General features: G+C 50.3%; 2 protein-coding genes across 2 annotated transcripts; both read right to left on the bottom strand.

Annotated features, from left to right (window-relative positions):
• Positions 1 to 323: 323 nt before the first annotated feature.
• On the bottom strand, positions 324 to 7705 carry LOC110516794 (polysialoglycoprotein-like). The gene is made up of 5 exons (XM_036937027.1): positions 7645 to 7705; positions 7405 to 7470; positions 7184 to 7267; positions 6868 to 7048; positions 324 to 1803 (listed from the first exon to the last, which is right to left on the bottom strand). The coding sequence occupies exons 1-5, from the start codon at positions 7703 to 7705 to the stop codon at positions 324 to 326; spliced, it is 1872 nt and encodes a 623-aa protein (XP_036792922.1).
• Positions 7706 to 12631: 4926 nt separating this feature from the next.
• LOC118937633 (polysialoglycoprotein-like) lies at positions 12632 to 14925 on the bottom strand (the record flags this gene model as incomplete). Its single annotated transcript, XM_036937020.1, has 4 exons — positions 14865 to 14925; positions 14625 to 14690; positions 14404 to 14487; positions 12632 to 14268 (listed from the first exon to the last, which is right to left on the bottom strand). Coding segments are annotated over exons 1-4 (1848 nt in total), but the record flags the coding sequence as incomplete, so codon positions are not given.
• Between the last annotated feature and the right edge of the window lie 304 nt (positions 14926 to 15229).

The raw sequence follows: 15229 nt of genomic DNA, 5'->3' as shown, positions 1-15229 counted from the left end.
CGGAAATGGCGTCAAAATGCTGTTGAGGTATCATGTGATGCTACTAGCATAAATGGACCAACACTGAGCACATGTAGCTTAAGTCAATTGGTAATTTAAAACACAGGGGTCTGAGTAATATTGCTGGCGCATGGATATAATGCAAAATAAATGTTGCCATCACCCCAGTTACTCAAGTCAGGTCATACACCTCAACTCCAAGTAGGAACCACCAAAACAATACAGAGGACACAAGTATTACAGTTAATGTTTAATTGAGCCAAAACAAGCAAATGCAGTTACACACTGGACTAGAGTACCCATGAACTCTTGCATGTCCCACGTCAGATATCCATGGCGTCGTCGCCGGACGGGCCGGTCGCAGCTTCAGAGGTGGCGTCGTCGCCGGACGGGCCGGTCGCAGCTTCAGAGGTGGCGTCGTCGCCGGACGGGCCGGTCGCAGCTTCAGAGGTGGCGTCGTCGCCGGACGGGCCGGTCGCAGCTTCAGAGGTGGCGTCGTCGCCAGACGGGCCGGTCGCAGCTTCAGAGGTGGCGTCGTCGCCAGACGGGCCGGTCGCAGCTTCAGAGGTGGCGTCGTCGCCAGACGGGCCGGTCGCAGCTTCAGAGGTGGCGTCGTCGCCAGACGGGCCGGTCGCAGCTTCAGAGGTGGCGTCGTCGCCAGACGGGCCGGTCGCAGCTTCAGAGGTGGCGTCGTCGCCAGACGGGCCGGTCGCAGCTTCAGAGGTGGCGTCGTCGCCGGACGGGCCGGTCGCAGCTTCAGAGGTGGCGTCGTCGCCGGACGGGCCGGTCGCAGCTTCAGAGGTGGCGTCGTCGCCGGACGGGCCGGTCGCAGCTTCAGAGGTGGCGTCGTCGCCGGACGGGCCGGTCGCAGCTTCAGAGGTGGCGTCGTCGCCAGACGGGCCGGTCGCAGCTTCAGAGGTGGCGTCGTCGCCAGACGGGCCGGTCGCAGCTTCAGAGGTGGCGTCGTCGCCAGACGGGCCGGTCGCAGCTTCAGAGGTGGCGTCGTCGCCAGACGGGCCGGTCGCAGCTTCAGAGGTGGCGTCGTCGCCAGACGGGCCGGTCGCAGCTTCAGAGGTGGCGTCGTCGCCAGACGGGCCGGTCGCAGCTTCAGAGGTGGCGTCGTCGCCAGACGGGCCGGTCGCAGCTTCAGAGGTGGCGTCGTCGCCAGACGGGCCGGTCGCAGCTTCAGAGGTGGCGTCGTCGCCAGACGGGCCGGTCGCAGCTTCAGAGGTGGCGTCGTCGCCAGACGGGCCGGTCGCAGCTTCAGAGGTGGCGTCGTCGCCAGACGGGCCGGTCGCAGCTTCAGAGGTGGCGTCGTCGCCAGACGGGCCGGTCGCAGCTTCAGAGGTGGCGTCGTCGCCAGACGGGCCGGTCGCAGCTACAGAGGTGGCGTCGTCGCCAGACGGGCCGGTCGCAGCTTCAGAGGTGGCGTCGTCGCCAGACGGGCCGGTCGCAGCTTCAGAGGTGGCGTCGTCGCCAGACGGGCCGGTCGCAGCTTCAGAGGTGGCGTCGTCGCCAGACGGGCCGGTCGCAGCTTCAGAGGTGGCGTCGTCGCCAGACGGGCCGGTCGCAGCTTCAGAGGTGGCGTCGTCGCCAGACGGGCCGGTCGCAGCTTCAGAGGTGGCGTCGTCGCCAGACGGGCCGGTCGCAGCTTCAGAGGTGGCGTCGTCGCCAGACGGGCCGGTCGCAGCTTCAGAGGTGGCGTCGTCGCCAGACGGGCCGGTCGCAGCTTCAGAGGTGGCGTCGTCGCCAGACGGGCCGGTCGCAGCTTCAGAGGTGGCGTCGTCGTCCGAGGACATGCGCCTCAGCTTCTCCTCAGAGGACAGGGCATCATTTGCCGGAGAGCTACCATGGTTTGGAGAAGCTTGGGATTCTACTTCATTGGTCTCTAAATACTCTTGAGAAAAAACAAAAGGAACAGTTGGGTATTCTACAGCAACACATCTGTTCTACACGGTCTAGGCCAAATTGCTAATCGAATTTTGAGCAACATGAACCCTACAGTTTTCAAAGTATATGTTTCAGGCCGTACCTTCTCTGGCTTGTTTAGCGTCAGACCCTATGGATCGGAGCAAGGCCAGGGCATGCACAATGGAGACGTCATTTGATGACAGCTCTGAAAAATGTAGGTTAAGGTTTGACAACATTATTTAGACTGAGTTACTCTATGCTGTTGAATGAGTGTCAAACACAGCAGCACCATAGACAGTGACAAAGAACATAGCTAGAAGGGTTGCGGAAAGAAACACTTACCTCCAAGTCTCCTCTGCAGAGAGACTTGATCTTGCTTCTGGGACTTTCCAACAGGGTAACAAGAAACTGAGGAGAAAGTGTTGACAGAAGTTGAGTTCACACAAAATAGCTACATATATTAATAGCAGTGAAGAATAAAAGATGACCAACGCGGAAGATACAGACAGTCAAATATTAATACCCAACTTATAAAGTTAAGCATATTTACCAAACAAATCCCTTAAACATTAGTGAACCAACCTTTGACAACCCCCACAGTCATCACAACGAGCAGCAATTCTCTCACACCTCCCATGATCATGAAAATAGTCTGTGTTATCAACAGGTAATGTCTTCCCATGGCCTGTATGAGGCTTATATAGGCCACTAATGACCTTAGTTTACCTGACAAACATGGCTTAACGATCAATTAACAAGCTTGATTGAGTTGTTACGTTCAGATAGAAATAGACCATGTAGAACATATGTTGATTCTTATCAAGTTGGTGGGCAGGCAATCTTTTCTACTCCATATATTGCATTTATATCTGTAATGATTAACCCTAATGGTCTCAGATCAGCAGTAGAAAGAAGTATTCCTAATTATTTTAGGTGTAATCTTCAAAGATATTAGGGGGAAATAAACACTGTACCCAAATCCACGTTTTACGTTTTTCAGACAGTGAGAGAGAAGAGGGAGGGATAGGGGGAAGCACAACAGGCCCACACTCATCCTCTCGTACCACCAGGTTCCCTTCCAGCAGATACTGGACTTCAGAGGAACTTCTGCTGCTATACCCCATCTTTACCTTTACCCACAAAGGTCCTAAACGGTAGAAAGTGTCCGGCCAACAGACAGACGCACACCTTATGACGGCAATAACCTGTAGTCCAAGGGGATAGTAGCACTTCACTGAGAGCAAAACAGACAGGGACCAAAAGATGTGGAAGAAGCAATTAGGAGGCCTGCGTCTTGTGACCGTAGCGTACGTGTAGGTATGTACGGCAGGACCAAATCAGAGAGATAGGTACGAGCAAGCCCATGTAATGCTTTGTAGGTTAGCAGTAAAACCTTGAAATCAGCCCTTGCCTTGACAGGAAGCCAGTGTAGGGAGGCTAGCACTGGAGTAATATGATATATTTTTGGGGTTCTAGTCAGGATTCTAGCAGCCGTATTTAGCACTAACTGAAGTTTATTTAGTGCTTTATCCGGGTAGCCGGAAAGTAAGAGCATTGCAGTAGTCTAACCTAGAAGTGACAAAAGCATGGATACATTTTTCTGCATCATTTTTGAACAGAAAGTTTGATTTTTGCAATGTTACGTAGATGGAAAAAAGCTTTCCTTGAAACAGTCTTAATATGTTCTTCAAAAGAGAGATCAGGGTCCAGAGTAACGCCGAGGGCCTTCACAGTTTTATTTGAGACGACTGTACAGCCATTAAGATTAATTGTCAGATTCAACAGAAGATCTCTTTGTTTCTTGGGACCTAGAACAAGCATCTCTGTTTTGTCCGAGTTTAAAAGTAGAACGTTTGCAGCCATCCACTTCCTTATGTCTGAAACACATGCTTCTAGCGAGGGCAATTTTGGGGCTTCACCATGTTTCATTGAAATGTTCAGCTGTGTGTCATCCGCATAGCAGTGAAAGTTAACATTATGTTTTCGAATGACATCCCCAAGAGGTAAAATATATAGTGAAAATCAATAGTGGTCCTAAAACGGAACCTTGAGGAACATCGAAATTTACAGTTGATTTGTCAGAGGACAAACCATTCACAGAGACTGTAACAGTTTTCTTCTATCTCCTCCTCTGACGAGGAAGGCAGAGGCTGCGCAACAGCCTTTTCTAAACATTTTGAGAGGAATGGAAGATTCGATATAGGCCGATAGTTTTTTATATTTTCTGGGTCAAGGTTTGGCTTTTTCAAGAGAGGCTTTATTACTGCCACTTTTAGTGAGTTTGGTACACATCCGGTGGATAGAGAGCCGTTTATTATGTTCAACATAGGAGGGCCAAGCACAGGAAACAGCTCTTTCAGTAGTTTAGTTGGAATAGGGTCCAGTATGGAGCTTGAAGGTTTAGAGGCCATGATTATTTTCATCATTGTGTCAAGGGATATAGTACTAAAACACTTGAGTGTCTCTCTTGATCCTAGGTCCTGGCAGAGTTGTGCAGACTCAGGACAACTGAGCTTTGAAGGAATACGCAGATTTAAAGAGGAGTCCGTAATTTACTTTGTAATAATCATCTTTTCCTCAAAGAAGTTCATGAATTTATTACTGCTGAGGTGAAAGCCATCCTCTCTTGGGGAATGCTGCTTTTTAGTTAGCTTTGCGACAGTATCAAAAACGAATTTCGGATTGTTCTTATTTTCCTCAATTAAGTTGGAAAAATAGGATGATCGAGCAGCAGCAAGGGCTCTTCGATACTGCACGGTACTGTCTTTCCAAGCTAGTCGGAAGACTTCCAGTTTGGTGTGGCGCCATTTCCGTTCCAATTTTCTGGAAGCTTGCTTCAGAGCTCGGGTATTTTCTGTATACCAGGGAGCTAGTTTCTTATGAGAAATGTTTTTAGTTTTTAGGGGTGCAACTGCATCTAGGGTATTGCGCAAGGTTAAATTGAGTTCCTCAGTTAGGTGGTTAACTGATTTTTGTCCTCTGGCGTCCTTGGGTAGACAGAGGGAGTCTGGAAGGACATCAAGGAATCTTTGTGTTGTCTGTGAATTTATAGCACGACTTTTGATGTTCCTTGGTTGGGGTCTGAGCAGATTATTTGTTGCAATTGCAAACGTAATAAAATGGTGGTCCGATAGTCCAGGATTATGAGGGAAAACATTAAGATCCACAACATTTATTCCATGGGACAAAACTAGGTCCAGAGTATGACTGTGACAGTGAGTAGGTCCAGAGACATGTCGGCTGATTATTCGTTTTAAGTCTAATACTGCGGGTAATGGAGTCGCCAATGACTAGAGTTTTCAATTTGTCAGAGCTAATGGTGGGAAGCTTCGGCGTCTCTGACCCCGTAACGGGAGGAGTAGAGACAAGAGAAGGCTCGGCCTTTGACTCCGACTCGCTGCTTAATGGGGAAAACCGGTTGAAGTTTGTCGGCTGAATGAGCGACACCGGTTGAGCATTCCTACAGCATTTCTCTCCAGAAACCGTGAGAAAGTTGTCCGGCTGCGGGGACCGTGCGAGGGGATTTATACTAACGTTACTATCTGTACTTACTGGTGGCACAGACGCTGTTTCATCCTTTCCTACACTGAAATTACCCTTGCCTAACGATTGCGTCTGAAGCTGGGCTTGTAGCACAGCTATCCTCACCGTAAGGCGATCGTTCTCCTGTATGAGTACAGCGACTGCAATTAGAAGGCATCATGTTAATGTTACTACTTAGCTTCGGCTGTTGGAGGTCCTGACGAACCATGTCCAGATAAAGCGTCCGGAGTATGAGGATTCTGTGTTATGCACTATAGCCCGTTACCATATGTGATTTAATATTATCTGCTGTTGGCTTGTGTGGATGTATGTATGTGTTATGCAACATAGCTGACTTGAACCATTGTTCAGTTTCAGGGCCATGGGCCTTTCTCATGATGGAAAAATACAGAACTGTGCAATGAGTTGGGGGGGGGCACATTCAGAACAGTCTTTTGTTAGATAACAGGAGCCAGGTGCCTGATAACTGCATATTCTACACAGCTACAACGACTGACCGCTGAAGCGCTTAAGGGGCTGGGACCAGCCTCTGCGCCAACAATCAACGATAGGCTGGGTGAGTCTAAACCACGCCCAGTCTACTCTGACAGGCCGGCTCGGAAGCAGGAACTACTGTCAGAGTATATTAAATATCTTTGTCAGGAACAAGTCAGTTCTGTTTTGCCCTGCGAGGTGGGACAGAGCCCATATATACGAAAATTGCATTTACCACTTACTGCTTAGCTAATAAAAGCCTCATTGTGATATTTATCCTGATACCAGATTCGAATTGACGCAACCCTGACACGAGTGAAAAAATTGAGGGAAAAACCAAAAATATAAACGGTAATTAAAAAGTAAAAACCGTAAAGTTGTCATGTAGCAAAGTAGGCAACAAAACACGTAAACAAATCTGCAAGTTGTGACCGGAAATGGCGTCAAAATGCTGTTGAGGTATCATGTGATGCTACTAGCATAAATGGACCAACACTGAGCACATGTAGCTTAAGTCAATTGGTAATTTAAAACACAGGGGTCTGAGTAATATTGCTGGCGCATGGATATAATGCAAAATAAATGTTGCCATCACCCCAGTTACTCAAGTCAGGTCATACACCTCAACTCCAAGTAGGAACCACCAAAACAATACAGAGGACACAAGTATTACAGTTAATGTTTAATTGAGCCAAAACAAGCAAATGCAGTTACACACTGGACTAGAGTACCCATGAACTCTTGCATGTCCCACGTCAGATATCCATGGCGTCGTCGCCGGACGGGCCGGTCGCAGCTTCAGAGGTGGCGGCGTCGCCAGACGGGCCGGTCGCAGCTTCAGAGGTGGCGTCGTCGCCAGACGGGCCGGTCGCAGCTTCAGAGGTGGCGTCGTCGCCAGACGGGCCGGTCGCAGCTTCAGAGGTGGCGGCGTCGCCAGACGGGCCGGTCGCAGCTTCAGAGGTGGCGGCGTCGCCAGACGGGCCGGTCGCAGCTTCAGAGGTGGCGGCGTCGTCCGAGGACACGCGCCTCAGCTTCTCCTCAGAGGACAGGGCATCATTTGCCGGAGAGCTACCATGGTTTGGAGAAGCTTGGGATTCTACTTCATTGGTCTCTAAATACTCTTGAGAAAAAACAAAAGGAACAGTTGGGTATTCTACAGCAACACATCTGTTCTACACGGTCTAGGCCAAATTGCTAATCGAATTTTGAGCAACATGAACCCTACAGTTTTCAAAGTATATGTTTCAGGCCGTACCTTCTCTGGCTTGTTTAGCGTCAGACCCTATGGATCGGAGCAAGGCCAGGGCATGCACAATGGAGACGTCATTTGATGACAGCTCTGAAAAATGTAGGTTAAGGTTTGACAACATTATTTAGACTGAGTTACTCTATGCTGTTGAATGAGTGTCAAACACAGCAGCACCATAGACAGTGACAAAGAACATAGCTAGAAGGGTTGCGGAAAGAAACACTTACCTCCAAGTCTCCTCTGCAGAGAGACTTGATCTTGCTTCTGGGACTTTCCAACAGGGTAACAAGAAACTGAGGAGAAAGTGTTGACAGAAGTTGAGTTCACACAAAATAGCTACATATATTAATAGCAGTGAAGAATAAAAGATGACCAACGCGGAAGATACAGACAGTCAAATATTAATACCCAACTTATAAAGTTAAGCATATTTACCAAACAAATCCCTTAAACATTAGTGAACCAACCTTTGACAACCCCCACAGTCATCACAACGAGCAGCAATTCTCTCACACCTCCCATGATCATGAAAATAGTCTGTGTTATCAACAGGTAATGTCTTCCCATGGCCTGTATGAGGCTTATATAGGCCACTAATGACCTTAGTTTACCTGACAAACATGGCTTAACGATCAATTAACAAGCTTGATTGAGTTGTTACGTTCAGATAGAAATAGACCATGTAGAACATATGTTGATTCTTATCAAGTTGGTGGGCAGGCAATCTTTTCTACTCCATATATTGCATTTATATCTGTAATGATTAACCCTAATGGTCTCAGATCAGCAGTAGAAAGAAGTATTCCTAATTATTTTAGGTGTAATCTTCAAAGATATTAGGGGGAAATAAACACTGTACCCAAATCCACGTTTTACGTTTTTCAGACAGTGAGAGAGAAGAGGGAGGGATAGGGGGAAGCACAACAGGCCCACACTCATCCTCTCGTACCACCAGGTTCCCTTCCAGCAGATACTGGACTTCAGAGGAACTTCTGCTGCTATACCCCATCTTTACCTTTACCCACAAAGGTCCTAAACGGTAGAAAGTGTCCGGCCAACAGACAGACGCACACCTTATGACGGCAATAACCTGTAGTCCAAGGGGATAGTAGCACTTCACTGAGAGCAAAACAGACAGGGACCAAAAGATGTGGAAGAAGCAATTAGGAGGCCTGCGTCTTGTGACCGTAGCGTACGTGTAGGTATGTACGGCAGGACCAAATCAGAGAGATAGGTACGAGCAAGCCCATGTAATGCTTTGTAGGTTAGCAGTAAAACCTTGAAATCAGCCCTTGCCTTGACAGGAAGCCAGTGTAGGGAGGCTAGCACTGGAGTAATATGATATATTTTTGGGGTTCTAGTCAGGATTCTAGCAGCCGTATTTAGCACTAACTGAAGTTTATTTAGTGCTTTATCCGGGTAGCCGGAAAGTAAGAGCATTGCAGTAGTCTAACCTAGAAGTGACAAAAGCATGGATACATTTTTCTGCATAATTTTTGGACAGAAAGTTTGATTTTTGCAATGTTACGTAGATGGAAAAAAGCTGTCCTTGAAACAGTCTTGATATGTTCTTCAAAAGAGAGATCAGGGTCCAGAGTAACGCCGAGGGCCTTCACAGTTTTATTTGAGACGACTGTACAGCCATTAAGATTAATTGTCAGATTCAACAGAAGATCTCTTTGTTTCTTGGGACCTAGAACAAGCATCTCTGTTTTGTCCGAGTTTAAAAGTAGAACGTTTGCAGCCATCCACTTCCTTATGTCTGAAACACATGCTTCTAGCGAGGGCAATTTTGGGGCTTCACCATGTTTCATTGAAATGTTCAGCTGTGTGTCATCCGCATAGCAGTGAAAGTTAACATTATGTTTTCGAATGACATCCCCAAGAGGTAAAATATATAGTGAAAATCAATAGTGGTCCTAAAACGGAACCTTGAGGAACATCGAAATTTACAGTTGATTTGTCAGAGGACAAACCATTCACAGAGACTGTAACAGTTTTCTTCTATCTCCTCCTCTGACGAGGAAGGCAGAGGCTGCGCAACAGCCTTTTCTAAACATTTTGAGAGGAATGGAAGATTCGATATAGGCCGATAGTTTTTTATATTTTCTGGGTCAAGGTTTGGCTTTTTCAAGAGAGGCTTTATTACTGCCACTTTTAGTGAGTTTGGTACACATCCGGTGGATAGAGAGCCGTTTATTATGTTCAACATAGGAGGGCCAAGCACAGGAAACAGCTCTTTCAGTAGTTTAGTTGGAATAGGGTCCAGTATGGAGCTTGAAGGTTTAGAGGCCATGATTATTTTCATCATTGTGTCAAGGGATATAGTACTAAAACACTTGAGTGTCTCTCTTGATCCTAGGTCCTGGCAGAGTTGTGCAGACTCAGGACAACTGAGCTTTGAAGGAATACGCAGATTTAAAGAGGAGTCCGTAATTTACTTTGTAATAATCATCTTTTCCTCAAAGAAGTTCATGAATTTATTACTGCTGAGGTGAAAGCCATCCTCTCTTGGGGAATGCTGCTTTTTAGTTAGCTTTGCGACAGTATCAAAAACGAATTTCGGATTGTTCTTATTTTCCTCAATTAAGTTGGAAAAATAGGATGATCGAGCAGCAGCAAGGGCTCTTCGATACTGCACGGTACTGTCTTTCCAAGCTAGTCGGAAGACTTCCAGTTTGGTGTGGCGCCATTTCCGTTCCAATTTTCTGGAAGCTTGCTTCAGAGCTCGGGTATTTTCTGTATACCAGGGAGCTAGTTTCTTATGAGAAATGTTTTTAGTTTTTAGGGGTGCAACTGCATCTAGGGTATTGCGCAAGGTTAAATTGAGTTCCTCAGTTAGGTGGTTAACTGATTTTTGTCCTCTGGCGTCCTTGGGTAGACAGAGGGAGTCTGGAAGGACATCAAGGAATCTTTGTGTTGTCTGTGAATTTATAGCACGACTTTTGATGTTCCTTGGTTGGGGTCTGAGCAGATTATTTGTTGCAATTGCAAACGTAATAAAATGGTGGTCCGATAGTCCAGGATTATGAGGGAAAACATTAAGATCCACAACATTTATTCCATGGGACAAAACTAGGTCCAGAGTATGACTGTGACAGTGAGTAGGTCCAGAGACATGTCGGCTGATTATTCGTTTTAAGTCTAATACTGCGGGTAATGGAGTCGCCAATGACTAGAGTTTTCAATTTGTCAGAGCTAATGGTGGGAAGCTTCGGCGTCTCTGACCCCGTAACGGGAGGAGTAGAGACAAGAGAAGGCTCGGCCTTTGACTCCGACTCGCTGCTTAATGGGGAAAACCGGTTGAAGTTTGTCGGCTGAATGAGCGACACCGGTTGAGCATTCCTACAGCATTTCTCTCCAGAAACCGTGAGAAAGTTGTCCGGCTGCGGGGACCGTGCGAGGGGATTTATACTAACGTTACTATCTGTACTTACTGGTGGCACAGACGCTGTTTCATCCTTTCCTACACTGAAATTACCCTTGCCTAACGATTGCGTCTGAAGCTGGGCTTGTAGCACAGCTATCCTCACCGTAAGGCGATCGTTCTCCTGTATGAGTACAGCGACTGCAATTAGAAGGCATCATGTTAATGTTACTACTTAGCTTCGGCTGTTGGAGGTCCTGACGAACCATGTCCAGATAAAGCGTCCGGAGTATGAGGATTCTGTGTTATGCACTATAGCCCGTTACCATATGTGATTTAATATTATCTGCTGTTGGCTTGTGTGGATGTATGTATGTATGTGTTATGCAACATAGCTGACTTGAACCATTGTTCAGTTTCAGGGCCATGGGCCTTTCTCATGATGGAAAAATACAGAACTGTGCAATGAGTTGGGGGGGGGGCACATTCAGAACAGTCTTTTGTTAGATAACAGGAGCCAGGTGCCTGATAACTGCATATTCTACACAGCTACAACGACTGACCGCTGAAGCGCTTAAGGGGCTGGGACCAGCCTCTGCGCCAACAATCAACGATAGGCTGGGTGAGTCTAAACCACGCCCAGTCTACTCTGACAGGCCGGCTCGGAAGCAGGAACTGTCAGAGTATATTAAATATCTTTGTCAGGAACAAGTCAGTTCTGTTTTGCCCTGCGAGGTGGGACAGAGCCCATATATACGAAAATTGCATTTACCACTTATTGCTTAGCTAATAAAAGCCTCATTGTGATATTTATCCTGATACCAGATTCGAATTGACGCAACCCTGACACGAGTGAAAAAATTGAGGGAAAAACCAAAAATATAAACGGTAATTAAAAAGTAAAAACCGTAGAGTTGTCATGTAGCAAAGTAGGCAACAAAACACGTAAACAAGTCTGCAAGTTGTGACCGGAAATGGCGTCAAAATGCTGTTGAGGTATCATGTGATGCTACTAGCATAAATGGACCAACACTGAGCACATGTAGCTTAAGTCAATTGGTAATTTAAAACACAGGGGTCTGAGTAATATTGCTGGCGCATGGATATAATGCAAAATAAATGTTGCCATCACCCCAGTTACTCAAGTCAGGTCATACACCTCAACTCCAAGTAGGAACCACCAAAACAATACAGAGGACACAAGTATTACAGTTAATGTTTAATTGAGCCAAAACAAGCAAATGCAGTTACACACTGGACTAGAGTACCCATGAACTCTTGCATGTCCCACGTCAGATATCCATGGCGTCGTCGCCGGACGGGCCGGTCGCAGCTTCAGAGGTGGCGTCGTCGCCAGACGGGCCGGTCGCAGCTTCAGAGGTGGCGTCGTCGCCAGACGGGCCGGTCGCAGCTTCAGAGGTGGCGTCGTCGCCAGACGGGCCGGTCGCAGCTTCAGAGGTGGCGTCGTCGCCAGACGGGCCGGTCGCAGCTTCAGAGGTGGCGTCGTCGCCAGACGGGCCGGTCGCAGCTTCAGAGGTGGCGTCGTCGCCAGACGGGCCGGTCGCAGCTTCAGAGGTGGCGTCGTCGCCAGACGGGCCGGTCGCAGCTTCAGAGGTGGCGTCGTCGCCAGACGGGCCGGTCGCAGCTTCAGAGGTGGCGTCGTCGCCAGACGGGCCGGTCGCAGCTTCAGAGGTGGCGTCGTCGCCAGACGGGCCGGTCGCAGCTTCAGAGGTGGCGTCGTCGCCAGACGGGCCGGTCGCAGCTTCAGAGGTGGCGTCGTCGCCAGACGGGCCGGTCGCAGCTTCAGAGGTGGCGTCGTCGCCAGACGGGCCGGTCGCAGCTTCAGAGGTGGCGTCGTCGCCAGACGGGCCGGTCGCAGCTTCAGAGGTGGCGTCGTCGCCAGACGGGCCGGTCGCAGCTTCAGAGGTGGCGTCGTCGCCAGACGGGCCGGTCGCAGCTTCAGAGGTGGCGTCGTCGCCAGACGGGCCGGTCGCAGCTTCAGAGGTGGCGTCGTCGCCAGACGGGCCGGTCGCAGCTTCAGAGGTGGCGTCGTCGCCAGACGGGCCGGTCGCAGCTTCAGAGGTGGCGTCGTCGCCAGACGGGCCGGTCGCAGCTTCAGAGGTGGCGTCGTCGCCAGACGGGCCGGTCGCAGCTTCAGAGGTGGCGTCGTCGCCAGACGGGCCGGTCGCAGCTTCAGAGGTGGCGTCGTCGCCAGACGGGCCGGTCGCAGCTTCAGAGGTGGCGTCGTCGCCAGACGGGCCGGTCGCAGCTTCAGAGGTGGCGTCGTCGCCAGACGGGCCGGTCGCAGCTTCAGAGGTGGCGTCGTCGCCAGACGGGCCGGTCGCAGCTTCAGAGGTGGCGTCGTCGCCAGACGGGCCGGTCGCAGCTTCAGAGGTGGCGTCGTCGCCAGACGGGCCGGTCGCAGCTTCAGAGGTGGCGTCGTCGCCAGACGGGCCGGTCGCAGCTTCAGAGGTGGCGTCGTCGCCAGACGGGCCGGTCGCAGCTTCAGAGGTGGCGTCGTCGCCAGACGGGCCGGTCGCAGCTTCAGAGGTGGCGTCGTCGCCAGACGGGCCGGTCGCAGCTTCAGAGGTGGCGTCGTCGCCAGACGGGCCGGTCGCAGCTTCAGAGGTGGCGTCGTCGCCAGACGGGCCGGTCGCAGCTTCAGAGGTGGCGTCGTCGCCAGACGGGCCGGTCGCAGCTTCAGAGGTGGCGTCGTCGCCAGACGGGCCGGTCGCAGCTTCAGAGGTGGCGTCGTCGCCAGACGGGCCGGTCGCAGCTTCAGAGGTGGCGTCGTCGCCAGACGGGCCGGTCGCAGCTTCAGAGGTGGCGTCGTCGCCAGACGGGCCGGTCGCAGCTTCAGAGGTGGCGTCGTCGCCAGACGGGCCGGTCGCAGCTTCAGAGGTGGCGTCGTCGCCAGACGGGCCGGTCGCAGCTTCAGAGGTGGCGTCGTCGCCAGACGGGCCGGTCGCAGCTTCAGAGGTGGCGTCGTCGCCAGACGGGCCGGTCGCAGCTTCAGAGGTGGCGTCGTCGCCAGACGGGCCGGTCGCAGCTTCAGAGGTGGCGTCGTCGCCAGACGGGCCGGTCGCAGCTTCAGAGGTGGCGTCGTCGCCAGACGGGCCGGTCGCAGCTTCAGAGGTGGCGTCGTCGCCAGACGGGCCGGTCGCAGCTTCAGAGGTGGCGTCGTCGCCAGACGGGCCGGTCGCAGCTTCAGAGGTGGCGTCGTCGCCAGACGGGCCGGTCGCAGCTTCAGAGGTGGCGTCGTCGCCAGACGGGCCGGTCGCAGCTTCAGAGGTGGCGTCGTCGCCAGACGGGCCGGTCGCAGCTTCAGAGGTGGCGTCGTCGCCAGACGGGCCGGTCGCAGCTTCAGAGGTGGCGTCGTCGCCAGACGGGCCGGTCGCAGCTTCAGAGGTGGCGTCGTCGCCAGACGGGCCGGTCGCAGCTTCAGAGGTGGCGTCGTCGCCAGACGGGCCGGTCGCAGCTTCAGAGGTGGCGTCGTCGCCAGACGGGCCGGTCGCAGCTTCAGAGGTGGCGTCGTCGCCAGACGGGCCGGTCGCAGCTTCAGAGGTGGCGGCGTCGCCAGACGGGCCGGTCGCAGCTTCAGAGGTGGCGGCGTCGTCCGAGGACACGCGCCTCAGCTTCTCCTCAGAGGACAGGGCATCATTTGCCGGAGAGCTACCATGGTTTGGAGAAGCTTGGGATTCTACTTCATTGGTCTCTAAATACTCTTGAGAAAAAACAAAAGGAACAGTTGGGTATTCTACAGCAACACATCTGTTCTACACGGTCTAGGCCAAATTGCTAATCGAATTTTGAGCAACATGAACCCTACAGTTTTCAAAGTATATGTTTCAGGCCGTACCTTCTCTGGCTTGTTTAGCGTCAGACCCTATGGATCGGAGCAAGGCCAGGGCATGCACAATGGAGACGTCATTTGATGACAGCTCTGAAAAATGTAGGTTAAGGTTTGACAACATTATTTAGACTGAGTTACTCTATGCTGTTGAATGAGTGTCAAACACAGCAGCACCATAGACAGTGACAAAGAACATAGCTAGAAGGGTTGCGGAAAGAAACACTTACCTCCAAGTCTCCTCTGCAGAGAGACTTGATCTTGCTTCTGGGACTTTCCAACAGGGTAACAAGAAACTGAGGAGAAAGTGTTGACAGAAGTTGAGTTCACACAAAATAGCTACATATATTAATAGCAGTGAAGAATAAAAGATGACCAACGCGGAAGATACAGACAGTCAAATATTAATACCCAACTTATAAAGTTAAGCATATTTACCAAACAAATCCCTTAAACATTAGTGAACCAACCTTTGACAACCCCCACAGTCATCACAACGAGCAGCAATTCTCTCACACCTCCCATGATCATGAAAATAGTCTGTGTTATCAACAGGTAATGTCTTCCCATGGCCTGTATGAGGCTTATATAGGCCACTAATGACCTTAGTTTACCTGACAAACATGGCTTAACGATCAATTAACAAGCTTGATTGAGTTGTTACGTTCAGATAGAAATAGACCATGTAGAACATATGTTGATTCTTATCAAGTTGGTGGGCAGGCAATCTTTTCTACTCCATATATTGCATTTATATCTGTAATGATTAACCCTAATGGTCTCAGATCAGCAGTAGAAAGAAGTATTCCTAATTATTTTAGGTGTAATCTTCAAA

This window comes from Oncorhynchus mykiss, chromosome 2 (genome assembly GCF_013265735.2).
Source record: "Oncorhynchus mykiss isolate Arlee chromosome 2, USDA_OmykA_1.1, whole genome shotgun sequence".
NCBI lineage: Eukaryota > Metazoa > Chordata > Actinopteri > Salmoniformes > Salmonidae > Oncorhynchus > Oncorhynchus mykiss.
This window is presented reverse-complemented; position numbering and strand designations above follow the sequence as displayed.